This window comes from Astyanax mexicanus, chromosome 1 (genome assembly GCF_023375975.1).
Source record: "Astyanax mexicanus isolate ESR-SI-001 chromosome 1, AstMex3_surface, whole genome shotgun sequence".
NCBI classification, from domain to species: Eukaryota; Metazoa; Chordata; class Actinopteri; order Characiformes; family Acestrorhamphidae; genus Astyanax; species Astyanax mexicanus.
Genome location: NC_064408.1, coordinates 39663601 through 39690246, shown reverse-complemented (window position 1 = coordinate 39690246; position 26646 = coordinate 39663601). Strand labels below are relative to the sequence as shown.

The window sequence follows — 26646 nt, the reverse complement described above, 5'->3', positions numbered from 1 at the left end:
TAAAAATAACTTTATAGTTACTGTGATTAATGTACAGTATGCATACTGTACAATTTACTACAGCAATTTACTAGCTAACTGCAGCCAATACACTACTGAACCCTTTACAGCAGGGGTGTCCAAACTACGGCCCGTTTCTTTTTTTGGAACGGCCCGCGATCTATTTTAGAAATAGAATTAAAGTTGGCCCGCTGTTAAGCAGGTTTTTATAATGTGAGATTCAAAGTTTGACCGCTAGGTGTCAGAAACGAGCCAACGAGTCGGAGAGGGTGCGCATTTCTAGCGCAGAAAACCCGGGCAAAAGAGTCTAAAAGCGGAGAGGGTGCGCATTTCTAGCGCAGAAAAACGGGGCAAAAGAATCTAAAAGTTGCCGTAATAAGGAGTTTTATATTAAGAGACATCATGAAATTAAACATCAATTTAAAAAATCTTAGTTTACACAACACTGTCAAAGATAAAGATAGTTAGTCAAGTAAAATGGTGTGTAAATAAAATAATCAGGAAAAAAGTATTATTTAAAGTGGTATATTTCATTATATTATTTACGTATGTTTTTATTTTTATTTGGAAATGCAATTTATGTGGAAAATTGTTAAGTTGATTACAACCAGTCAACGCCACTCTGATTTGAGACCGCACGTCATCATAAACTCCACTCTGATATGCCGAGGCAAAACACGCTCAACATTTTTTGGCTGCTGCAGTAGCTCAGCTCGTTCAGTTCAGCTCGCTCAGCTCAGCTCCGCTCCGGACCGGACTCAGCTGCCACTAAGCTATAAGGTAAGACGATATGTATAAGTTAATGTATTTGTAGTGTTAGTTGTTTTAGCTCTGTGGTCTTAAATCATCTGAACCTGCTGGCATTGCCTCTCTTCCCAGGCAGTTAGCTAACTAGCTAGCTAGCTAACGATAGCTAAACAGTGGCCATAGTTAAAATGGAATTGGAATTACTTTTGAGAACGACCGTAATGCCAATAATATTTACTGTAACCGAAGCTTTAACGTAGAAGCATTGTCCGGTCATTAAGTCAATGCACTAACCAGAGCTAGGCTGATAAGCCAATCTAAGCTAAATCAAAGAACCGTCTTTGGCTAAATTCGCTAAGCTAGCGTTAAGTTATATAAGTTTGTGGCGCCCACAATTAACCTAGGCAACTGGGGGCAATATCAAGTGCATTTTGAATAGCCTGAAGAAGTAAGTTTATGTTAATATTACATAAATAAGGCAATTTAAAATAGTTTGTTGTGGGAAAACATTTATTAAAATAGCTTAATATGATGTGTGAGAATTAAAATGGCGCGATAATTCTCGTCAGGTGTTAAATGTGTATTCCCGCCTTTAGCTTATCCTTAGCTTAGCGTTATCTTAGCGTTAGCTTAGCGTTAGCTTAGTGTTAGCTAAGCCATTGCATGAAGAAGTAAGTTTATGTGAATATTACATAAATAAGGCAATTTAAAATAGTTTGTTGTGGGAAAACATTTATTAAAATAGCTTAATATGATGTGTGAGAATTAAAACGGCAGGATAATTCTCGTCAGGTGTTAAATGTGTATTCCCGCCTTTAGCTTATCCTTAGCTTAGCGTTAGCTAAGCCATTGCATGAAGAAGTAAGTTTATGTGAATATTACATAAATAAGGCAATTTAAAATAGTTTGTTGTGGGAAAACATTTATTAAAATAGCTTAATATGATGTGTGAGAATTAAAACGGCAGGATAATTCTCGTCAGGTGTTAAATGTGTATTCCCGCCGTTAGCTTAGCATTAGCTAAGCCATAGTGTGAAGAAGTAAGTTTATGTGAATATTACATAAATAAGGCAATTTAAAATAGTTTGTTGTGGGACAAAAAATATTAAAATAGCTTAATATGATGTGTGAGAATTAAAACGGCAGGATAATTCTCGTCAGGTGTTAAATGTGTATTCCCGCCGTTAGCTTAGCGTTAGCTAGCTTAACTGAGATTTCTAATTTGTCTTTTTCTACTTGTCCAGATGGAGTCATGAAATGTGACGGGACAGCCACCGAGGACTTCATATGGATGTGTACTTCGGAGCATCTCAAACATGCACCACAAAGACGTGGAGGACACACCGCTGTTTCTCTGGACCTAGAATCTGAATGAAAGTATAATGATGTTAAGGGAAGGTGTAATGGAAAGGTGTAATGGAAAGTTGTAATGGTGTTAAGGGAAGGTGTAGTGGAAAGGTGTGATAGTGTTGAGGGAAGGTGTAATAGTGTTGAGGGAAGGTGTAATAGTGTTGAGGGAAGGTGAAATGTAAAGGTGTAATAGTGTTAAGGGAAGGTGTAATATTGTTAAGGGAAGGTGTAATGTAAAGGTGTAATAGTGTTAAGGGAAGGTATAATATTGTTAAGGGAAGGTGTAATGTAAAGGTGTAATAGTGTTAAGGGAAGGTATAATATTGTTAAGGGAAGGTGTAATGTTAAAGGTGTAATAGTTTTAAGGGAAGGTAAATGTTTAGTGAAATTGTTATGGTGTGAATCTAAGGTGTATGTTATGTTGATGTAAAATAAAGGCATTAACCCCAAATGAGATTTACTCATTATTTTTATTATTATATTAATGTTTCCCCAAACAGAAAGGGTCAATTTAAAATCAACACTGGTAAGATGGGGGTAATTAATTTATCCCTTGCTTTTACTGGTTCTTTGCAGGTTGACATGTTTTGGAAAAAATGAGAGGGTTGAAATGCAATTTATTTGTAAAGCATATTGTGTATAACTAACATGCATAACTAGTTCCAGAAGGTTGTGAACCTGTTCCAGTAATTGTTTGGCTTAGCTTTGTATGCGTTTCCAGTTATCTGCTGAAGCTGGAACAATGGAACAGTTGCCACCGTCTGAAATGGCACTACAGTTATGCAGGGAGCCTCAAAGTAGTTGGTCTATAAAAACGTATACATGTAAATTTCACATAGAAAAGACGTCCACAACGACTTAATTTAAACTAGAATTAGCCCTTATCCGGAGGTCTGGAGGACGTCAATACTGGACGTGCAGAAGACGTCAGAAAAAAGACGTCGTCTGGCGTCACAGTCTGCACCTTCAGGAGACCAAAATTGGACGTGCAAAAATGACCTAGAAAAGACGTCGTTTCAACGTCTCTTTGTTTAGTGGGAGTGTTCTCTTTACAGTGCAGGCTAAATGCTTTGAAAGAAGCACTAAAGGAAAAGTAAATAGAGACACATTTACAAGATTAGAAAACTAAGGATTCAAGAATATTTGTCACCTCATTGAAATGTGTTTGTTTTCTTAGAAAAAAAGTTTTATTTCCAAGATTAATAAAGGTGGTTACTGTAAGCAGTTTAGACACGTTTAGTGTTTGCACTGGGAGCTCTGTGGAACAGCACACCAGCTCCTCAGAAAGGTGTTGAGTTTACACATGGGTTAACGGAGAAAACAACTCCTTTACCCATGAAGTAAAGTTAACGACTTTTCTAGCCTATGTGGTTTTCATGTACTGTGATACCATGTGATGTGCAATCATTAGTGTCATGTTATACATTGTGCTATATTAAAAGTTTGAATACACCTTCTCATTTAATAGTAAGATTACATGAACATTAAAGATATCAAAACTATGAGGAGCACATGTGTGATATAATCCATAATCGCCTGACCTGATACCAGTTGAGATGGTTTGGGATGAGTTGGGCTGCAGACAGGAAAACAGCCAACAGGTGCTCCACAGTCACCTGTGGATATTGTTTTAAGTTTCTTTGTACTTTATGCCCGACACGAGCTGCCCCTGTTTTTGTGAGCCCGAGCCGATTAAAACAAGACCCTTTTTAGTAAGTAGAGCATTATAACTGGGCTATTTAAAAACCTTTTCAGGCTGTTGGAATGAGCAAAATCTATTCAGAATTATGTTAATTAACAGTGCAACACTGAAGAAGCACAGACAATGTTTAAAGGTATAAAACAACATGTTTCTGAACAAACTTTTTTTTTTATTTTAAACATAAAGAATAAGTGAAAAAAACATATAACAACAATAAGGCTACACACTGCACACTCATTACACCGAAATAGATCAAGAACCATAACATAATTACTCCTATCTATTAATATGTCTATTAATATCTATTCTAATTTAATAAAAAATGTTTAAGAATATAAAACACTTTGTGAACAAATAATTTTAAGCATACTACAGCCTTAGCACAAAACACAATTGGAGGAGGTGTGCGCAGTGTTTGCTGCAGTTCCACAGCTGCGTAATTCATAAAATTCTAACTTGTGCAACATTTTATTTAAAACACAGTTTGATTTGTTACTTTTCTATATTGAGATTATCATGCCATAGCTTTATATAATTTAAAAGTAGCATTAAAAAACAGAGCCCGACCCAAGGAAAGCGGTGGGAGATCTTGGCCTTACACTCAAATCACATTTTTCCATGACAAATGACCAAAAATATCAGAATCTAATTGAGGAAAACTGTAACTAAAGAATGTAACTGAGATCAAAGAAGAAAAAAAATACATTGAAAAACTAAAAATGTAGAAAATTGGTTCATCAGTGTGTATCAAGCTGTATCGTGTGAAAGAGGGAGACACCCTTAATAAAACACACTCAGTAAACACACTCAATTAGTTAGAATTTAATCTCTTCAGTCTTAAGCACACACATTTTATACCATTTAATGCCACTCCCAGCGCTCTTCACATGAGTGATTCTGCATGCAGCCAAGATATAAATATGTAAAACTCCAGATTTATGAACAGTTGCCACAGACGGTGGACGACAGCAGACAACAGATACAGGTATGTGAGGTTAAAGGTACTTTACGACGACACATAGAATAATATTTTAATAGTAAAAATGTCTAACATTTTTGTTACAAAAAAGGAAATAAAGCAAAATAGGAGAATATTAGCAGAATACGGTATATGACCATATCAGTACATTTTTCATGTAGGACTTGATGCATGAACATTTTTAAGTGATTATCTGTCATTACTGATGTGATTCTCATGTAGAATATAACAATGTTACAGACAGTGTTTCTGTCTGTAATACACACAAAAAAGTCCTAATATGTACTATATATAAAAATTAGATCAACTGAACTAAAACTGCAATGCAATTGATTTGTTTCAAGTTTATTGTATTAGAAGCCTGTGTTATTGTATTGGAAACAGTGTGCTGCAGCCATGGAAATGGGCAAACTGGCATATTTTTGGCTAAACAGGTAAACACTGAGCTTCAGTAAGATTGCTAACCATAGCTGCATAGTATAGTATTTCCACCACTAGCGTAGTAGAGATTGGCATTTTAGACATTGAAATGAATTTACTCACCAATCAGCTACAGAGTAAGACTTGTTATCGCTTGCTATTGTGTGCAATCTGGCAACCCACATGAGCTTGGAATCTGGGAAGGAGTGTGTGGCTGCAGAGTTTGAAAATTGCCCTCTTGTAGCCATTTCACACATTTACTCTCATTTATTACTGATTGTTCCTTTAACATTTGTATATTACATTTGATATCAATCTTTGTGCTTCACAAACCATGCCTAAACAGTAAAATAAACAGGAAAGTTAGTAAGAAAACAGACCTTTTTGGCTCTATTGCTGCCTAGCCCTAATATCTAAGTTGCTGAGTTTTTTCCAGTGTAGTGGGGGATAATCTACTGTCCATTGGCTGGTTCATGGTCTATACTGATAGACAGTAGGTCTCCAATAGCGTTATGTGCCACTAAACTTTAAAAAATTAAGTACATGTTTTCTATTGTAATGAAAGCTGGGTCTGAAAGGGTAAACATTCTCTAACAATGAAAATGTACGTTTTCCTAATTTGTTACTATGTCCTGCATACCATAACCTACGTTTCTTTTAGCATGAACCTCTTAAAGCGTGGGGACAAAGGTACAGAAAAAACAATCGCTGTTGCAGCGGTTGGACGGCATCTTCATTTGGGAATGCTGTACGATTGCCGCAATGATTCCTATGTTCCAGGTAAGTGGTAATCTTGTTCCCGGTGCTTAAAACAAACAAGAAAATCTAAGAGACATCACAAACATCTTATTGACATTTTTTTTGTTTTAAGGAGTCTACTTGTGGGATATGGAGAGCATCGAAAAGAACAAGGTTGTGACCGAAAGGCCACAGACCTTTGTTAACATATCTCTGTCTGACTCGCTGGAAGAAAAAACAAAATTGCTACAAATCAGTTCTTCTCTGAGCGCGAGCTTACATGCAGGGTTAGTAAAGACTGAGGGTTCATCCTGCTACTTGAACGACAGATCGTCATCTACACATGATTGCAGGGCAACTATCCAGTACAGCGTCATGACCAAGACTGAGCACCTTAACTTGAGCCAGATGGGGAAGAAAAAGTCAATTCATAAATTAAGTGCCACTCACGTCATTACTGGAGTGGAATATGGCGCAGAAGCTCTGATGGTGTTCAGCGAAACAGTGACGACCGAGCAGCAGAAAAAAACGGTTAAAGCAAACATCAATTCAATGCTCAACAAGATCGGTATGTTTAGCGTCAACGTTGAGGGAAAGGTTGAAATGACCGAAGATGATAGAAAGAAAGTGCAGAACTTCGGTTGTACCTTCTATGGAGATTTTGATTTGGAAGAGAACCCCGCCAACTTTGAACAGGCAGTAAAAGTCTACAGAGAGCTTCCCAAACTACTTGGATCAAACAAGGAGAAAGCAGTGCCCAAGAAGTTCTGGCTTGTCCCATTAAGAGAAATCATGTCCTCAGTTCCGAAGCTGAAGCATGAAATCAGTGAAAAGAACTGCATTAAGATACAGGGTATAATGGAGCAGCTGGCCACGGCGCAAATGAGAGCAAACGACGTGTCTAAGGAGAGCAGCTCCATACAGGCCACAGACATCGTCAGGAACATGCAGACTTTTGTAACAAATCTTCAGAAATACACACTTATGTTGAAAGAGAACCTCTTCACAATCCTTCCTGAAATCAGAAAAGGTGTAGAGAAAGAGGACAAGCTGGAAAAGGTGTTCAAACTTCATGCAGAGTCACCCTTTTCACACAACAGCATGGACAACTGGCTGAAAGAGCGGGAGACTGAAGTTAGCATCATCAAATCCTACATAAACGATATTAATGTCCAAGACGTCCAGATCGTTTCTCCCGAAGACCTGGACAAAGTGCTGTACGATCCTAAGAATAAAAGCGTGTGGGCGTTTGTGTTCTCCTCTCTTGGAGAAGACGACCTCTACCTGAACTCCCTCAAGCTCTGCCTGCACTCGGAGAAGTTCACTAAAATGGAGCGTTTACCCTGCGACCTGCCGCCGCCAAGCAAATCTCAGCCTTGGTACAAATCTCCTGACATCTCCAAGATCATGAGAGAGTCTCTAAAGCTCTTTTGTAAAGGAGCTGCTGATCGCAACCTGTCCATCATCAGCTACATCAGCTACCCGTACACGCGAGGTGCTGCTGTCAGACTGTACACAAACTGTCATTTGGACTATGTCAACTACCAGAACAAATACGAGCCAGAGGTGGCCGAGGTCAGCGACAGCAGCATAAGCTTGAGACATTCAGTAAAGGCAGCTTCTCAAGCGATTTCATACAAGAAAGTGGCCGATGGGGACAAGGCACAGGAGCAGAAGCTGACGTGGCAAAATGGACAAGAAATCCTTGTGATCTCAGATCTGCTGCCCAACACCACCTACGAGATTCGGTTTGGCAAGCAGAACTGGAAGGTAGAGTATACTTATCCTACTTTTATCCTACCGTACTTATTTTCTTTATACTTGTGATACCAGTCAGATTAGTGAACATTCTTCTGTTAGACTAATCACAGATTTTTTTATTGCAGCTCACAATTACGACCAAACCTGCATGAAGCATCGGGGTCACCAAGTCAAGACGACCAAATGCTGATGATTCGACAATCGCACAGGACAACAAATATTGCAGAGATTCAACAGACATTTGCACTATTCTGCATTGTTGCACCAGAGCTTATATACCTTTTTCTATATATCCACACTTAAGAACATTGATATATATATATATGTTTATTTTATTGGTGTGGTGTAGTGTGTTGTATTCAGGGATGGGTTTAGTGATTTGGGAGCCCCAGGCAAAAACAATAATGACACTTTCTGTAAACACATTTTTTAAAACTTAAAATTATTTTGGGTATTTTTTGTCATTAACTGTGTTTTACATTGCTTTCTTTCTTCATCAATATCACAGTGATATCAGGCCAGCATAAGAAATAAATATTGTTCTGAATATTTATCTTTACTTGTCTGTTTTTACACAGTTCTGTCATCACATGTTGTAACATTGTTAAGTAGTCCATGACCATACCATACTTTTATCTAAATTTGGGGTAAGGGCATTGATTTGTTGTTCAGATGAAGTTATTATTAATCTTTCTTCATCAAGGATGATGGTATATATTTATATTATGAGCTGACATTTAAGGCATATAAAAAACAGACTGATAAAACTTGACCGTAAGCAGTGGAATCAAATGCAATGCAGCTTCATTTTATAATATTTTAAAGCACTAACACATATTAAAGCAATTATAGCAGTATATAACAGTTTTCATAAATAAACAATATTAGCACAGAAGCTAATGAAACTAAAGCTTCTGTGCCAATTCAATAAGGCTAAAACTAACTGGAATCAAAATTTTACTTTACTATAAAGGAGACATAATTTGTAAGTGGTTCTCTGTAAGATATGTAACTCTGAGTAATTAATGTGGAGTTAATAGTAACTCAGACTAGCAGTGTTTCTTACAATTTACTAAAAGTAGTATTTTTTCTGAGTTAAAAAATAAATTGTGGGCATGAGATGATTTCTTAACTGTTACCTTTCTTAAAGTTATAAGGCTTGGTCTGGTCTGATTGCTCTTAACACTTATGTCTTATGTGTTCTTATGTTCCTTAATAAACGATTTTTAAGGTTTACATTCTAGTATAATTTACTGAAAATTGGGTTAGCGATGAAAGCCTTATTGCAGGGTTTAACATTTGTAAAGTTTACACAGTGAAAACACTTTTGATCGGATGTATAAGTGCATAGTATAAAATCCTTTTATGACATTGCCACCCAGTGATTATAATCAGTATCACAAACACTATTAATTGAAGGCCAAACAGCCAAATATTTTAATTACATAAATGTTTTACAAAGTGTTGCCATGCAGTTACCATGCCTGCCAATGTGGAATTCCACGCATTTGTACACATTTTTACATAACTGAGTATAACACAAAGTAATTCAAAAAGGTTTCATGACCTTTTATTTTTTGGAACTTAATACATGTGTATGGCGTCAAAATAGGGTCAAAAGTTTTTGAGAACCAAACTATAATCCATAACCAAGAAATTTAAATTTGAAAACGAGAGAACTATTATTAATATCAAGATTTTTTAAAATCATGTTTGTAAACAGACCCTGCAGTTATGTAACAGTATTAGACGTTATAATAATGGAGTACATTTTTGGTCATTTGACGTCATGACCAACATGTAACCTGAAATTAACGTCTATTGAACTTAGTGGCCTGCTGAGAATATTTAATATTAAATAGAGAGTTTACTATTCAGTTTTGTGTTTTACCTTAATAAGAAATCTGTTTTCGCTTTCAGTATTTTTTTTCTTTTTGTCTCTTTCAGTTTTTTCGCATTTAGTTTAAATGGGTGGGGGGTCATTCCACTGGTTCACATCAACAAAAGCTTAAAGGGATGTGCAATACTGCAAAATTTTGGCTAGATCCAGTACCAAGTAAATACAAGACCAGCCGATACTGATACCGATCATTTTTACTACCACCATTTACTTTTGTGTGAGGGAAAGCACTGTATCATAATTTATTAAGTAAATTCATCATTAATATGCAAATTTAAATGAAAACTTGAATTTTCATGATAATTTTATTATTAATTTTAATTATTATTAATTAATTATGTTTTTTGATGGTAATAAAACACAGGACAAATTTTCAGGCAAATAAAAATACTTAATAAAGTACTTAATAAAAATATAAATGTTTATAGTGGGAGCGGTGGCAACTCTAGGCAGTCTTGCCATGTTACCAGATGTTTTATTTACCGAGTTTTTCTGGAAAGACTTTTATTATGAAATTTGAATCAGGTAGTAGAGGAAGTTAAAAGTTAGAAGTTGGGGTTGTGAGTAAATCTTGTGTTAATGTGTAAATTGATATCAGGTGTTCTACTCACTTACTTATTAATGATTTTTGATCATTCGTAGCCACTACATAGCCTTGTATTATTTTCTTGAGTAATTGTTGTTTAATTAATCATACTTAACTAAATGTTTCAGGCTCATAAAAGCAGTCCTGTGAAACTTAATATATAACACTGGCTCTTAAGATATATTTATAATCGTTCTGTTTCCATATGAGGCCGTTTTTCAGCAGTAAAATATTATGTGATCTATTATAGAGACTTCTCATAAGCCAGGTAATATTATTTGTTTCTTATGTGACGCTGTACTTCCTTGTTTCGGTTAACTGTAACACTTCTGTTAATTCTGAGGAAGCAAAAAGGGTCTGTCCCTTCTGCTGCTGGCAGAGCATGTTTAACCCCTATATATACACCCTGCTCGCATTCAATAAACCAGGGAGCACAGACGAACATCCTTGTGTGTGTGTGATTCTTTGTTCTGTCCCTCGGGGTTGTTGTGGAAGGTTAGCCGAGGAAACTGAGTGCCAGAGACCGGGATAAGTGAACCTGAGGTTTTAGCTCCAAAGCTTTAACCCTTTCATGTTGGTTATTATATTAGATTAATCTAATCAAGGCTGCTGGTAAGTGCTATGCATTTTAAACAGTACTTTTTGCTTTTGCTCCTATAAATCACTCTGGGTTACTCTGCTGTTTTGAACCACCTTTTTATTGTTTTATCAGTTCAGTAGACACTTATGTATTCTATATTAATTTATACCTGTCATGAATTGTTAGGTGTTGCTCCTTACTAAAAAAAGCACTATATGTAGTTTATGTACATAAACTGTTGATCTTCATATGTGTTGTTGTTGTTTTTAGTTAAATAAGGAAGAAAAATGAAAGGAACAGTTTGAAATCTGTCAGGACTTATTTTAAAATAAAGCACCTAGCTTAAATACTGGTGACTGTTTGGCAGCATCCAAACAACAAATCCCTGTTTACGTTTACAAAGTAACCACACAAATTAATGCTGAGGTTGCAAGAAGTGTTAAAGCTCAGGGTGCTTTTTGAATTGGGTACAGTGTAAGCAAATTAGACATGAGCTCATTTACATATATCAGTCTTCAGAATGGGATGTTGCTTAAAATTAGGAACCTTTGACAACATTTGTCTGTTTACTTTACCAGAGTTCAGTGCAGTTCTTGAAGAGTGAGACCAGAGCAGAGTCTGATGAAGAGAAAATGGATAATCTAAAATTCTCCCCACCAAAGTGTCATGTCTGTTTACACTGTGGGAGGAGTTTCTCCCAGAGTGGACACCTCAACGTACACCTGAAAATTCATACTGGAACAAAAAAGCACTGCTGCTCAGTCTGCAAGAAGAGCTTCAGGACTGCTAATCAGCTCTCAGAGCACACACACACACATGCTGAGCAGAAGCCCTATCACTGCAGCCAGTGCGGGAAGGGATTTATAAGACCAGGCCGACTCAAAACTCACGAAAGAATTCATACTGGAGAAAAGCCACACCCCTGCACCAAGTGCAAGAAAAGCTTCAAATCTACAGAAGAGCTAAAAATCCACTTGCGCATTCACACTGGACTTAAACTACACTTCTGCTTCTGGTGTGGAAAGGGATTCAGTCGGAATGAACATTTAAAAAAGCACACGCTAATTCATACTGGAGAGAAACCACATTCCTGCTCAGAGTGTGGGAAGAGGTTCTCTCGAGCTGACCACTTTAAAAAACACCAGGAGATTCATACAAAGAATAGAGGATCTGCTCATAGTTTAAAAGACTTATAAATCCATAAACACACAAACGTGATGGATTAGGAACTCACCAGGTTTCTTTTTTTTTTTTTTTCCTTTTTGTTATTCATTTGTTTTCTGCAAAAATATATATTCAAATATATTGCAGGCTGATGCTTTTCAAAAAGCTGGCTGACCTAAAGAAAACATTCTTATATAAATAAGTAGAGGAATAATAAACAAATAAACGAATAAACCAAAAGGGCAACGGACATTTCAGCTCTATTGTGCCTTAGACATTCTGTTTTTAGTTGTTGCCAATTTACCAAGTGTAATAAAATTACCTTGGTTTTGCTTTATTTATATACTTGCTTTTACTTCTATTCTGAATACCTAAATAAACACGCATTAGAAACAATGTTTACTAAATGACTGGAGTGCTTAATGATGGGAAAGTGTGTTTAAAGTGTTTCCTCATAATTTTCATTTGTGTATCATTTTAAAACAGTTTGCAGGAGCCAGAAACTAGCTAGTTTACAGTTTTCTGGAAAAAAGGGAGGATTATTTTAAAAACCTCATGAATATGTAACTTTGAATTTTCTTTATAAAGTGGTAGCAAGATGTCCCAATTATACATATTTTAAATCATGTTTTGTATTTGCTGCAGGGCCAGTATACACAATAATCCTTATTTAAGGTTACAGTGGTATGAAAAGGTTTGGGCACCCCAGATCATTTTCATGATTTTCCTTTATAAATCATTGGTTGCTCGGATCAGCAATTTCAGTTAAATATATCATATAACAGACAAACACTACTTCTCTGAGTTTTTCCCTTGGCCTGCCACTTCGGGGCATATTTAGAACTGTGCCTGTGATCTTCCATTTCTTCACATCTCCAAAAGAGTGTTCTGTAAATTGTTCCGTATCTCGAGTTATTTTAAATGTGCGCTATAGGTGCAAAGTTTGTGGTTTAGTCGCAGAAAGGGTAGAGTGCTGTTTTCATGCTTACACAGGATGTTGACCTTTTGAACTGTCTAACACCCTTAGGGTACATTTTAATGCTGATTATATTTTAAAGGCAAAAAAATTGTTTTAACTAGATACTACTGTAATGCTTGAGTAATGAATAAAATGTCAAAGATTATATTGCATATGTGCTTAACACTGCAAACGTTAACATATCTTAGGGTGTGCTGTTTAAAGCTTAATGGTTAATGAGTACTGCTTGTTTTAAAGCATAAGGATTATATATTTTCACATTAATCATTTTGAAAGAAGCAGCAGCAGAAGCTCTTCTGATAAAGAACTGTTATTATTTCTCTTTAAGCAGGACAGCATAGGACAGAGTGTGTGACTCCACAGGGCTGAGCTGCTGTCACTAGTACATTGTGTTAGCTTGTTATGCTAACTGGCTAGCTGGTGAGCTCTGCTAGTGGGCTTCTTTGGCGGTTCTCATACCGGTTCTAATTTTCCCTCCGATATACCTTATGAACTGGTATACTGCCTAGCACTTTATTTTTACTTAGGAAGGTGTTTAATACACCTAGAATAATCACAACTCTAACAATTTTAACCTGATTTCTGTTTGTTACAAACAGAAGAGATGTAGTAATGATACAGGACACTTTCACACATTACATATATGTGCTTTCATGCTGAAATACTCTGTATTATGCTCTTTAACAAAAACAGAAATTTGGTATGGCATATGTATACATTCATTTTATGTGTGTATATATATATATATATATATATATATATATATATATATATATATATATATATATATATATATATATATATATATATGCCAGGGGGCAGGCTATGAGGCGTCATGTCTATGCTCTCGCTGACCAGCAGCAGGGGTGAGGCGCAGCAGCACGCCTACTTTTCTTTCTTATCAGCCCGGTTTGAGACTTTTATTTTGACTCGAGACTCTTATTTTGAAAGTTCGTAGTGAAGCTGTCCGCAAAGCTGGCCGGACTCTCGGCATCATCCTGTGCCATCATAATCAGCAGTGTGATATCTATCGGCTGAGCTGGGGTCGACATGGTAACAGCTGCTGTATTTAACACATCATAGACCATAATAATAACACAAACTAACCGCGGGCCAGCAGTAGGAGCCGGAGGAGGAGGAGGAGAAGAAGGGCAGACATGGCGCACGGTGAGTTACAGCCTGTAGAGCTGTATAGAGCTGCTCTCACAGTGTTCAGCATTAAATATAGAGTCCAGATCCAGCCTCGATCAGAAACAGCAGCTTTAACAGCCTCTAACCTTGGATGTACATTACCCCACGCTGCTGCTGCTGCTGCTGCTGTGTGTTTACAGGGAGCAGGGTAGCTGACTGACTGTTTCTGTACTGGGTTAAGTGGTTAATGAATGGCACTGCCAGCATCACCAGACTGGGACTGGCCTGTAATCTTCTCAGTTCTGATCTGATCTTTCTTCATTTTAACACAAAAGAGCTCAGACCCAGTTCTGAATATTGATGCCAAATTCAAAACGGAGTCACAGTAATTCAGTGAGCAGCTCATTCATGTTTTCACTCACTGTGGGAACATGACTGTAAATATTTTTAAGATTAAAATCTTTGTGTAACATATTCAGTTAAATGACAACAATTTCATAACCTGTGTTTTAACAGTTTGTTCGAGAAATCGTATCAGAACTGGTTATATTGAATGTAATATATTTAATAAACCTCCTAAGACCTGGCGTCCACATGTGTGGACATCACATTTTGGGTTGTCTAGACCACAACACTAAATTTTGCTCTAAAGGACCTGGTGTCTTCATATGGCAGAGGAGTTTAACACGTTACAGTTTCGATTTTGTTCAGAAATGTAAATTAACAGTAAATACAGTAAATGTATAATGATTATAATGAATATAATGATTTTAATACTTAAATCTACTTCATCCTCAGTTAACTCTATGATGATAATAATCATAAAAATCATAATGATAATAGTAATAGTAATAATAATAATAATAATAATAATAATAATAATAATAAATAATCAAGATAACAAGAAACTAGAAAAGGAACGTTCAATAACAACCTTTAGGTTGGCTTGGAGAAGTGTGCTGATAACATTGAAAATGTAACATTTAATTCAGTGCTACCTTAAATCCAGTTGTACCTTAAAACCATAACTACCTATATTCATTTCCACCTTATATTTATTGGCACCTTAAATCTATCTGTTAAGACCTTAAAACCCCTGCGATCTTATACTGCAGCAAAGCGGTGTAAATACTGCTGTTGAAGTTTAAATATTGAAGTCCAGACACATTTGGCTAAATGGTGGAATGCCAGTACTTTTGTCTGTGTCCAAAAACCTTTGGCTAAATGGAGGAATACGGATATTTTGGCTGACAGAGAAGTGTACAAAAAATGTGGCTAAATGCCAAAGTCCAACAACCTTTGGCTTATAGAGCAGTGTCCAAAAAGAAGCAGTTTTCCTGCTTTAGCGTTGCCACTTTTGAGGCTTCAAAGTTGACTGACATGGCGAAACCACAATTATTACCTGTAGAGGCTTTCCCCATTAGTGCCAAATTGACCCATTACTGGCAAGCTAATTGGCTCTATGTTGAAAAGCAGGACTTACATACTTCTAACTCGCAGAGTGAGGGTAAATTCCAGCCTTTACACATGATGGTGGTAGTTTCACACAGTGTTTGTGAAACAAGTACAAAAGTAATGAAAGGCCACCCTGTATACATTTACAGCAGCTCATAGTTTGGACACAGGCTGATAAGAAATGTTCTGTAAACATGATGAAAATAAAGTGTGATTTTGAAGGGCCTGATAATATGTAAAATAAATGCCTCAGTGTTTGACAACAGCTTTTTGTTTCTACTGATCAGATTGATTTGAATGCTAATATTTTGGTGCTTTATGTTGGAAAGCCTCTCTGCTTCAAACCGCTTAGAAATTTACTGAATTGATTGATTGTACGGATGTTTGAGAGTTAATAAATAAATAGAGTAATAAATTAAATAAGGATTTATTTACATTTATTTAATGTAATTTCTGTAGTTATACATAGTTTTCCTATAATTGTATAACTTTTTGTTATATCTTTATATCCTAGTTAACAGTATATACTGTTTAAATTATCAAAATTATACTTAAGTTTACGTTTAATTGTTCAGCTAGACAACACCATTTGAAAAAAAAAAAAAAAAAAAAAATATATATATATATATATATATATATATATATATATATATATATATATATATATATATATATATATATAATTATTATTATTATTATTATTATTTATTTATTTTTTTTTTTTAAATAATGTCCTCTGTGTTTGTGTGTGTTCAGAGCCGGTGAGTGTGGTGTTTAAGGTGTACTGCCTGGTGGTGATGACTTTGGTGGCTGCTGCATACACAGTGGCCCTGAGATACACCAGGACAGTGTCGTCATCAGACCTCTACTTCTCCACCACCGCAGTGTGCCTCACCGAAATCATCAAACTGTTTCTTAGCCTCGGGATGCTCACAAGGTAATGCCAACACACTTCATCACCTCTGCACATCCTACACTCAGAGCGTACACACTTTATGCTGAAGCTGACCATCTTCCTCCAGTGTTTCTTCTGAATAGGGAGTTTGTCCTTCCTTGCAGCAGTAACAGTTTCTGCTCTTTTGGGAATGCTTTACTCTAGATGATGGAACATTGCCACAAGAGCATCAGGGAGAATATGTTTTTGGTGTTATATGATAAGTTCTGTCACTCATCCTAAATATTTTAGATCCTTATAACCCGTGCTTGGCCTGGAACACAGTGAACTTAGACTAGGGGTGTCACACCTTATCTCCAAAGTTTTGGTGTTGTTGCAGGATTTCTTTTTTTTTTGTAATTCTTTATTTTTCCAGTGTGTACTTCAAGAATTGACATTCACAGTTTACAGTTTTTATTTTGTTATCAATTCTGATATCACAATTATTACAGTTTGTTGTTACAGGATTTTAATCTAGCCAGCAGAAGCTTGTGTGATTAATTGATTGAGGAGTGATCAATTATTTAAGCAAATGGAATTATGTGTTCTGCTGGTTGTTTAGAATGAAAACTGCAGACACAACAGATCTTGTCTGCGGATAAAGTTTTACACTCCTGCTTTACACTTGTTGTATTTAAAATATAGTCATCTTGGGCGGTAATATTGGGCATTTTGAACTTTTCTTTTGACCTTTAACCATGCTACTACCACCACCATGCTTAACAGTTGCTACCATACCTCGCCAGGTGCAAATAATACATTTTCAAGTACATTTTGCTGCCTTTCTTGCTAAGCTTTGCCAAAGATGATTAACTCATAGGCATTAAATGCAGAGGCATTCAAATTACAACAGTCTATTGTTTGTCAAGTTGTTTATTATGTATAGTATGTTGATATAAGTGGCTCATGGCAACCCTGTTTGCTGTTTTAATAGATTGTGCCTGTTTCACCTTCTGTATTTCGTAACTCCTCCCTGTCCGTACTAAAAGTATATATTAAATTAGGTCTGTCACAGCAAACATTACATTATTGAGTTATTGTACAATATGTTGACATGACTTCAATATTGCCCATTATAATTTTCTTAGCAAGGAGAAACCATTAACATAAATGAGCCAGTAAAGGAGGGGCTATATGATCCTAAAATATCACAATAGTTCAGGATATTTTTGCAATAAAAATATAAAATAAGTTTGTATAACAGTTTTATATGTTCAGTAGAAACAAAGAAATTGATAAAATAAAGATAAAGCAACAAAAATAAAGCAATTTACTACCAACTAACAAAAATCTACCACAAATCTAAAGTGCATGCATATAAGATGCTACCAAACAATAAATAAATAGCAAAACAAATGTTTTGTATATTTAGGATCTTTAAAACGATGGTATTCCAATTCCAATGATTATGCTTTTTTGTTATTATATCCATGCTACAAAATGTTTTTAAAATGACAATTATATTGTCATATCACAGTTATTTCTGGGACAATATATCATCCTTTAGAAATAGTTATTGTGTGAGACTAATACGAGTAATAATGTAGTAACAGAGTGAAAATCCTGTAGGATTGAGATGTTGTGAATCATCTTTCTTGTGTCTGTTTCACAGAGAGTCTGGTGGATTCAGCAGATTGAGGAGTACACTGATGGAACACGTCTGCAGGAGTCCCAAAGAGCTGCTGAAGCTCAGTGTGCCTTCTGTTGTTTACGCCATCCAGAACAACATGGCCTTTATTGCCTTAAGCAACCTGGATGCAGCTGTGTACCAGGTACAGTCCTTTATTACCAAACAAAAAATATATAAAGCATGTTTATAATGCAAACTCAAAAAGTATAGAAAGAGCTTAAAGAAAAAAGAAAAATAATTTAGCAAAAGGAATTGTTTGAGATTAAGATTTTGGGGTAAAGCTTTACACTTCCTGACCAAAAAAAAAAGTCGCCAACTGGATTTAAGTAAGTAAATGATGTGGGTTTGATGCTGCAGTTGGTCAGGTCTAGGTTCAGCAACAGTATGTGCTGAAAGAATGAGGTCCGCTGACTCTACCTGAATATACTGAATATAGACCAGATTATTCCATCAATGGATTTTTTCTTCCCTGATGACACGAGCATATTCCAAGATGACAGTGTCAGGATTCATGGGGCTGGAATTGTGAAAGAGTGATTCAGGGAGCATGAGATCATCATTGTCACACATGGATTGTTCACCGCAGAGTCCAGACCTTAACCTCATTGAGAATCTTTGGGATGTGCAGCGGTCAGACTCTACCATCATCAATGCTTCAAGATCTTGATGAAAAATTAATGCAACACTGGATTGAAAAAAATCTTGTGACATTCCAGAAGCTTTTTGAAACAATGCCACAGTAAATGCATGCAGCAATCAAAGCTAAAAAAAGAAATATTACAGTGTGACCCTTTTTTGGTGTTTTTTCTGTTTTGCCAGGCAGTGTATTTTGGAGCCTTAATTACAGATAGCTATTAACACTGAGTCTGTTAAAGATTACTAATCATCTCCAGTTTAAGGAGAGTGTGTGACCATCTAGACATGCAGATAACACCGTGCTGATTAGTGTGATAAAAGCTTTTAATTAATCAAATTTTATTACATTATACTTGTGTCTCCATCATAAAGCTCTTACCTGTGTGACCAAACTCGTGTAAATGTCAGTGTTGGACTGAAGAAGTTGAATTTTTCTCTGAACTATGGCTTTAATACTCTGACTGCTCGCCTTTTGTTATACGTCAGGTGACGTACCAGCTGAAGATCCCCTGCACTGCGCTGTGTACAGTGCTGATGCTGAACCGCTCACTCAGCCGCCTGCAGTGGTTTTCTGTCTTCATGCTGTGTGCGGGGGTCACTCTCGTCCAGTGGAAGCCTGCAGAGCTCACTAAAGTCCAGGTAAGATGACACTTTACCGTGACATATGGGGGCACATGTGGGTAAATAAATACAGAACAAAACAAGACAGCCATATTGACCATACTTGTGTTGGGCATGGATGGAATTTGGCATGTGCTTTAAGCCTTCCGTACCAGTGAACACTTTTATAGTAGATAATGAATAATTAATAGTAGATATTGAACAGTCTATAGTAGATAGGGAATAATTTATAGTAGATTGTGAATATTTATTGAAGATACTGAATCATTCATAGTTAATAGTGAATCATTCATAGTAGATAATGAATAATTAATAGTAGATATTAAACAGTCTATAAGAGATAGTGAATAATTTATAGTAGATTGTAAATATTTATTGAATATACTGAATCATTTATAGTAAATAGTGAAACATTTATAGTAGATAATGAATAATTTGAAGTAGATATTAAACAGTCTATAGTAGATATTAAACAGTATATAGTAGATAGTGAATCATTTATAGGAGATAGTGACAAATGTATAGTATATTGTGAATAATTTATTGAAGATACTGAATAATTTATAGTAGATAGCGAATAAGGAGTCTTAGTGGCTGAGTGGTAGTAGTAATGTTGGCAGCGGTACGCTGTACAGTCTAATGTGGGGGTGTGTTGATTCAGGCTTTACCGTGTACCTTCAGCAAACACAGGATTCTTATGGCTACAGACAGGAGATAAGAGACAAGATACAAATATCTTTACAGTCCAAGTTCCTGCTCTTACACAAGGTCCTGCCCTTCACACACAACTGTGTATCAGAGCGTGAAGAACAGGAAGAAGAAACATGAGTCAGTGTAGTGGAAGGTCAGAATCAGGTTCTGCAGACGCACACTTTTAAAGAAACTGTTTCATGTACAACTGAATGTGTGTGCTGCTTAAACACATACCTGTTTCAGAACCCATACGGTAAAAACATTCTAACAAACAAATAAAAAGTATGTATCATAAAAAAATCTCTTCTTATCTACAACATGAACTGATGCGTAATGATTGAATGTTTGTAGTTTGCTCTCTCACACAGTTCCCTCCTTGTTTCAGTCCAAACTAGAACTTGTTTGTTATTATAGAAAAGTCTGTAAATTTTCTTTGTTATTGTACCAGAACAGGGTGATGCTGCTTCAGTCACAGCTGTTTCCACACAAAATTACAGCCCAGTGTGTCTGAATATCACTGTTGACAGCCGCTGGAACACCCTGTAAATAATCTCAGCCTCTTTTATCTCTTCTCAGGTGGAGCAGAACCCATTTGTTGGGTTTGTGGCCGTTGCTGTTGCTGTGTTGTGTTCCGGGTTTGCAGGTGTGTGTTATTCTGTTATATGTATGAAGTGTGTTTTTACATTGTTGGACAAAGAGGTGAGGCCTGTTTGGATCAAATATCAGCTGCAAACTTTCACAGCCTTCACAGTTCAGTACACATGTGATCTACAGATAAAATAGAAAAAAAACTAAGTTTTAATGTTTTATATATAAATTACTTAGTTATTGGCATGACATTTGTGAGTTAATTATCTAAATCTCTATGAAGCGCTAAATCTAAATGAAGCGCTGCAGCAGCTGTGTGTCAAGTGAAAGAAGTGTGTTCCAAGCAGGTAGCAGCAGGGGTGATGAAGTAGAGAAAGAACTTGAAAAGCCTCCTCATTATTAAACACTTTCAGATCCTGCATCCATTACAATGGTCATCATTTATTTTCTTTATTTTTAAATGTTTTGTTGTATATAACAATATTTGAGAGCTGTTGTTCATCAGAACAGACCATGAACCAGACAATTAACAAGTTTATAAACCAATGAAACAGTAGCTTGGTTCTGTCTACTGCACTAAAGAACAGTAGTACTATAACCATTGAGGCAAAGCAATAACTAATTTTTACTAATTTAATGTGATTTAGAACACTTTTTAATCATGTTTTTTTTTACTGTTTAGGGATGGTTTATTAAATAAAAAGGAATTAAGAAAAAGAAAATATAAAATATAACACACAGGCTTCCAATGCAATGGAAATTTTAAAAAAACTATAATTTTTTTTTTTTGTTATTTTGGAGGAATTATTTGCTCTATAGATTTTATATTAAAATATTAGACTTCTTTTCTGTGCATTACAGACAGAAAACAGCATGATTACATTTTGTCCATTACTGGAGATAATACTGGAGTCTAAAAAAAGGTCAAATTACACATATGGAAGCCAAAACACAACTTCTTCTTTCCAAACATTAAAGTCACAGTGTTGACAGTTAGAGCAGACTAAAGCTTTTACAACATTTAATGGGATGTTCATCATCATGAGGCCATGCTTCACTGTGGAAAACAGGGGGTTTAAAACCATAGTAAAAGTGCTGGAGCCACAAAAACTAGAAAATTCCCTCATATATATACAATTCTGTACAAAGATGGTGTGCATTCACTTAAAAAAAGATTCAAACAGATTTTATTGTCATTCGCATCACATGTGGTACATGAGGTGGAACGAAACTGTGATCTCACGATCCAGTTTACACCCAGGAGCAATTGTTAAAATAGATATATAGAAATAATATGAAACAAAATCAAATAAAAATAAGAACACAATAAAATAGAATAGAACAAAATAGACATCAAGATAAATACACAAAAATAGGGATAGTAGGCAGGCGGCAGCAACATGAAGTCGAGAGTGCAAGTTTGCTATAGCAGCATGATAATGTGATAAGAGCATAAGGTGTCTCAGTGCAGTTTAGGGTGACTGTGTTTGTAAACAGTAATTGTCCTTGTAAAGTGACAGTGCAGTGTGTTGTTGCCAAAAAGATGCCAAGAACCAGGTAAATGCGGTGATTCTTTTTATTCTTTACACCCCTAGTCAGATCAGTTGGTTTGGCATTTATTTTTAATTATTATTATTTATATACATATTTTTTAGCCATAGCATTTTCTTTACCTAGGAAATACACTCTCACATTTCTAAAACATTTTGTTGGCTATATGTACATATTTATACAATATCCATAAAATTAGAGGACATATAATGCTAAACTAAAGCTGGCGAGATCTTTCTATGCGAGTGAACTTCATGAACATGATTTGTACAGCCCATAAACCTACTTCTAACTTTTAAAAGAGTTATAATAAGTGCCCTTTAATGTAACTCAGAAAAAGTAACAATAATAGTAAAATAAAAAAAATGGTAATGTAATACTATAACTAGCTCTTGACAACATTTAGGCCAAGTTAAGAGACTTTTATTGTCATTTCACACAGAGCCACAAATTCTCTTTCTCCAGGACTACATAAAATGCAGATAGAGACATGCAAACTTGTGCATGTGCATAACATATGAGTGTCTGTCTGTGTGTGCGTGTTTTCTAGGTGTGTATTTTGAGAAGGTGCTGAAGAGCTCTGATACGTCTCTGTGGGTGAGGAATATTCAGATGTACCTGTCAGGCATTGTTGTGACGCTGGCAGGAGTCTATATGACTGATGGGCCGCAGGTGATGGAGAAAGGGTTCTTTTATGGGTACACACCCTGGGTCTGCTTCGTTGTCTGTGAGTTTACACACAAACGCGCACATACACACACACACACACACAAATACACACACTATGTATTATTATATAGGATATTAAATTACTGTCATCACGCCAAAAATATTGGCAATTGTTCATTTTATTTGATTATTGTTGATCTTCACTTGATTATTGAGGACACTCAATTAATTAAGGAAAAATAATTATAGGAGTTTAATTATTAGTACAGTTCTCTTTTGTTTGTGTTTGTACACAGATAGCTTTTTTCGAGAAATTTCTTTGAGAAGAATGTTAATAAATGTTATCTTAAACATGGTCTTATAAATGTGTGTGTGTGTGTGTGTGTGTTGCAGTTTTAGCGAGTGTAGGTGGTCTCTACACCTCAGTGGTGGTGAAGTACACTGATAACATCATGAAGGGTTTCAGTGCCGCTGCGGCTATCGTGCTGTCGACCGTTGCCTCCGTCACTCTCTTCGGCTTACAGATCAGTAAGTCCTTTTACATCTACAGCATGGTCACACACACACACACACACACACATGCAATTCATGCACACATGCACATCATGCACTTACACTTAGTGTCCACTTCATTAGAAACATCACAATATTTAAAGACATTTTTATAATGACACAGAAAAAATGCATGTCCTATCCCAAACTTATCAAAGGGATTTTTGTTCAAAATCTGCTAAACTATGTTCAGAATTTTTAGGACTAATTAAGCTCTTGGTAATTAAACATGTAATTGAAACATGAAATTGTTGTTTTTTATGTATCAAGGATTTCCATAATGCACATAAAAGCTCAGTGTGTAGGATAAAATTTGTTGTGATCATTATAAAGTATAGTCAAACCAAAGTGTAGTCCACCTCTACTCCCACATTATACCAATTACAGTAATGGGAAGGGTGGGTCTGAAATAGGAGGGCAACAGGTTTTACTCAAACATTGGAATTAAACAGTATAAGGTGTGTGTGTACACGTGTGTGCAGTTGAAATGGTCCCAGGACACAAAATTATTAAGAGATCATTTTGAACAATGCCAAAGCTGTAGTACACAACAATGGTAAACACACAATGACCAGCTCACCCTGAGCACGCTCACACACTATTATTCTGAAATGCAATTCAACACTGAACATTAGGGGTGGGATAAAATATTGATTTTACCTTATCATATATCATATAATTTCATTCCATCGGTTTCCTGGTGTCAAATATTGGATCATTATTAAAGCCTATTCACTCTAAATTCCCTAAGACTCAACACCCCCCCCACCCCCCTGGTTGGTCTAAGAGGTGGCTCTAAACAAATAAAATGGGTAAATTCTATAAAACTGACACATTTTTTTTTCTTAAGGTAAAACTGTAATATTACTAAGTTGGCATCAGTGCTCTCCGGTCACAATTCATAAAAAGTCAAATATATTATTTTTTTAAAAACTGGGTTTTTGGTAAGTCTTCCTGTGAGTTTTAGAGCCAATAAAGCTTTTGCTGGTTACTAATTATTTATTATTTTAATAATGGTGTTGATACTAAAGCTGCTGTGGACATGGATATATCAGAACAGCAAACTCAGTCTTTATCTGCTTATTTACGCATCGTTAATAAAAAATCCCCACAGAATTAAAGAGAAGAGAGCAGGCAAGATAAGAAAAAGAGCACAACAGAGATTAGAGACAACCCAACCCAAATAGACCACACTATAATGGATTGTTAAATCTTATTTATTCTTATATTTTTATTTAATCAATTTAATTAATTAGTTGTTGCAGCCCTAGTCTCAAGTACCAACTACATCGAAGTTTACATGAACTCTAACTAGGAAGATTCTAACTGCTTCCAGTGATATTGTGTTCATTCACCTGACTATATTAGACCTATGTGGATGTGTAATGACATTTTAACATTTATAAGTTGTCTGACCGGAGGAGGATGGTCCAACTCCTGAATGAGTTTTTCCTTGCCTCCATTGCTCACTGGGGGTTCTGTGTTATATGTTCAGAGTTTTTTTCTGATTTTCTGTTCTACTACCACTTTTCTGCAAATCTGCTTTGCAATATCAGTTGTAAAAAGTAATATATAAACAAACTTTGATTCAAGACACCAGATTAATCTGCTCTGAAATTAGACCACATCACAATGCACGTTTTAAAAGTGCAATTACACATTTTCTCCAGAGATATCTGTGGACTGTCGCTTAAAAAGTGTGAACATTTTATAAACAAAGATTTCCACTTGTTTGACATTGTTCTGTTTAAAACTGCGTGAATAAACTGACGTTTTTCTCCTCTGCAGCTCTGACCTTTGCCTCAGGAGCGTTACTGGTTTGTGTGTCCATCTACCTGTATGGCCTGCCCAAGCTGGACACCACCGTGCTGCCAAAAGCCGACAGCCAGAAGACCGCCAAAGACAAGCTCATTTCAGTGTGAGCAGCCAAAAATACAGAGACAGTGGGATTTTTAGGACAAAGATTCCACATTTCTTTTTCCTTTTTTTTTCTTCTTTTTTTTTTTTTACTGGATTTGTAGAATAAGCACTGCTTGGTTTGTCCTGTGTGTACTGACCCCACCGGGGAAACATAAAGATGTTCCATTCATTTCTATAGGGACGGCTTTTTGCTACAGAAGAGAAGACCACGTTCAGTTTTTATGTTTTCTCAGCCGGAGATCACCTTCTGCTTTTAAATTTCGAATTTTTATTTCTAATAATTACGGGAATACTTCAGCATTTCTCAGCTTAATATTCATATTGCCCAAACCGAACTTGCCGTGACTATGAAAATGCTCTGATAATTGATTAACAGGATATCTATAGCAGCTACACAGGAGAGCAGTCTGAAAAATGCTGGATTATCCCTTTAATTAATTGTCAGTCTCAATCAACATAGCAAGGCTACATTCGTTTGTGGGTTTATCATGCTTGGATATGAGCATAAATATTTTACTGCACAGCTGCAGATAGAGACTCCGGCACGCGCACCAATGAAGAAACCGGTTTTCAAGTTTTGTGATGATTCACTGGATCCTGGAGGACAAAACGGACTGTTTGTCAAACAGGGGGCCAAACATGCAGAACAGGTTCTCCTCTGGATGTGATCAGTATCATGTGATGTATGACACAATCGCTTTATCAGATGACTGAATCAGTGCATGGGTGTTAGAATCAAAAGACAAAAGAGTGCTGCTGAATATGCTGGGTGCGTCAATCCACCCTCAAATATTTAAATTTGTAAAAGAACGCATAGCACCCACACACAGGCCAAACAAAACAGACAACATTCAGTAAGATAATAATGCTGATGGAAGTAGTCAATCCTGTTCATGTTTTTACATATTCATCTACTGTACTCATGATATCCACTGTCATCCACTGTTATGTCGCCATACATAACACACAACTGAATGCAGCAAGAATAGACTTTTTCAGTTTTAGGTTTCAGTTTCCTGATAGTTGACTATTTGTAGTGTTTGTCAGCACTTTGCATGCCTCTGTCTTCCTGTCTGTTTTGGTTTTGTGCACAGTGTGCAGATTGCCTTGCTCCTTACATTCAGTTCATATCGAAAAATAATCAGCAGCATATGAGATTTGTGAGGAACAGCCTGTAAAAACAAAGCCTTACTGTTCATGTTTAGGATTGATAGTGTTCACTATGAATCTGACTTGATATGATTTTTGCACACTACATTATATGTTTGTTTACAAGAATGTGTTCTACATGTGAAAAAGTCCAGCCATGAATACAAACAGTATTTTACAAGATCCTAGATCTCTGACTACTTTTTTTTTT

General features: G+C 36.1%; 2 protein-coding genes and 2 long non-coding RNA genes across 5 annotated transcripts; all 4 read left to right on the top strand.

The window, feature by feature from the left end:
- Nucleotides 1-639: 639 nt before the first annotated feature.
- On the top strand, nt 640-3135 carry LOC111193097 (uncharacterized). Its single transcript, XR_007438695.1, has 3 exons — nt 640-780; nt 1992-2247; nt 2324-3135. It is a non-coding gene; the product is annotated as an uncharacterized LOC111193097 (long non-coding RNA).
- A 1551-nt stretch (nt 3136-4686) lies between these two features.
- LOC103046220 (verrucotoxin subunit beta) lies at nt 4687-8250 on the top strand. Of its 2 annotated transcripts, XM_007259878.4 has the most exons (4): nt 4687-4784; nt 5860-5978; nt 6070-7706; nt 7823-8250. In XM_007259878.4, the coding sequence occupies exons 1-4, from the start codon at nt 4738-4740 to the stop codon at nt 7847-7849; spliced, it is 1830 nt and encodes a 609-aa protein (XP_007259940.1). In that variant the 5' UTR covers nt 4687-4737; the 3' UTR covers nt 7850-8250. The 2 variants fall into 2 exon arrangements, with proteins under 2 accessions (XP_007259940.1, XP_049334067.1); XM_049478110.1 differs by lacking the exon at nt 4687-4784 and having other exon boundaries at nt 4796-5978.
- A 1799-nt stretch (nt 8251-10049) lies between these two features.
- LOC125792657 (uncharacterized) lies at nt 10050-12323 on the top strand. The gene is made up of 2 exons (XR_007435863.1): nt 10050-10795; nt 11342-12323. It is a non-coding gene; the product is annotated as an uncharacterized LOC125792657 (long non-coding RNA).
- A 1537-nt stretch (nt 12324-13860) lies between these two features.
- On the top strand, nt 13861-26618 carry slc35a1 (solute carrier family 35 member A1). Its single transcript, XM_007259876.4, has 8 exons — nt 13861-14073; nt 16249-16429; nt 18039-18198; nt 19179-19331; nt 20583-20649; nt 22696-22872; nt 23208-23342; nt 25155-26618. The coding sequence occupies exons 1-8, from the start codon at nt 14064-14066 to the stop codon at nt 25286-25288; spliced, it is 1017 nt and encodes a 338-aa protein (XP_007259938.3). The 5' UTR covers nt 13861-14063; the 3' UTR covers nt 25289-26618.
- Nucleotides 26619-26646: the final 28 nt, after the last annotated feature.